The 1,346-nt window shown below is 31.2% G+C and overlaps 1 protein-coding gene across 1 annotated transcript in view; it reads right to left on the bottom strand.

Moving 5' to 3' along the window:
• Positions 1–1,037: 1,037 nt before the first annotated feature.
• Positions 1,038–1,346, bottom strand: part of LOC127860909 (uncharacterized) — a 7,728-nt gene continuing 7,419 nt past the window's right edge. The window contains exon 6 of the mRNA XM_052399221.1: positions 1,038–1,048. Coding sequence (XP_052255181.1) covers positions 1,038–1,048 — 11 coding nt within the window. The remainder of the gene's footprint in view (positions 1,049–1,346) is intronic.

Below are 1,346 nucleotides of genomic sequence, written 5' to 3'. Positions count from 1 at the left end.
TGTTGTACTAAGATTATGTCAAAGCGTTACAAATGTTATGTATATTAGTTATTTGGGAAACATATTGGTTAGTTTTGAGACTTGTCACATATCATCCGCACAACAAAGTAAAAATCTGTCTGTTTCATAAACATGTAAATATCGCATCTATTTGAATATGAAGTTTTACGTAATACCATTGAAACCTTTCCATATATATATAAAAGTGCGTTTTATATTGTCCAGCAGTCAAACATAATTATGATTGATCCCAATTCGAATATAGAACTCAATACATTAAATTACCAGTGTTACTGTGACGAAAATAGTTTGGATTTGTCCAATAATTGTTATTTTAGCTTTTGAATTAAACGTCAAAACATAAACCAGTTCAGCTGTCATAAACATTCACATTTTAACTTTGATTACAATGATTATTCATTCTACTATAGAAGTCACGTTTTCGCCATTGTGCGCAAGTAATGTATTGTTGATATGGAATTAATTAAGCAATAGGAATCCCAGAATTGTACATTATAATGGACAAACATCTTTCTGAGTTTTCATTACAGAATGGTCACTCAAATCACTCGTTAAAATGTACGTAGTATGTACGATAGAAATATGACCACAAACATCATGTTGGTTGATTTTTTTAGTGTTTGTGGCAGTAAGCTGAGCTAGTTATATCTGATTCTCAACGGAACCGCTTTTTCGTAAGAAAACGACCTTTTGAATGCAATTCATCGGGAAACGTAAAACACTTGTAGCCTAAATTGTATAAACAGAACAAAACAGATAAAACTGGTGCGAGAAAATAAAGGTTAGACAAATGGCGAATCGACATTAAGATGACATTATATCGGGTTGCCCCCTACCAGCAACGTTCTAGAATCCAAATAACACACCGTTTTATCATGTAACGTTTTTAACATTGACTGCATTTGCTAGGAAAGGCATATACTTCCCGTCGCTAAAAGTTTTTTATTGTCTTTGATGTGGAATCCATTTCAAGAAGTTAATAACATATTAAAACCAATGTTCGGATTTGGTTATGGTCATTCGCAACCTAAAAGCGCAACATAAATGTTATTTAACGCTGTACTCTCGGAATATTTTGTACTCTCTTTTACATTCTTTATTGTTTCCGTCATTGGTACTTTTTCAAAACCTTTAAACACGGATGAAAGTAAACACTTAAGAAGTTTAGCTATATTTTGTGTTTTCTAGATGTATTAGTTGATTATTAGTTATTATACAATTGATCTACATATTTTATGTTTCGTTCAAACCAATTTTTATAGAAAAAGGTTTTATTGTTAGTAGTTATGTCTTTATATTCCATATAATGGTGTTACTGTTTGGTT

Source organism: Dreissena polymorpha, chromosome 15 (assembly GCF_020536995.1).
Source record: "Dreissena polymorpha isolate Duluth1 chromosome 15, UMN_Dpol_1.0, whole genome shotgun sequence".
NCBI classification, from domain to species: Eukaryota; Metazoa; Mollusca; class Bivalvia; order Myida; family Dreissenidae; genus Dreissena; species Dreissena polymorpha.
The sequence above is the reverse complement of the archived record's forward strand: the minus strand, read 5'-3'. Positions and strand labels throughout refer to the sequence as shown.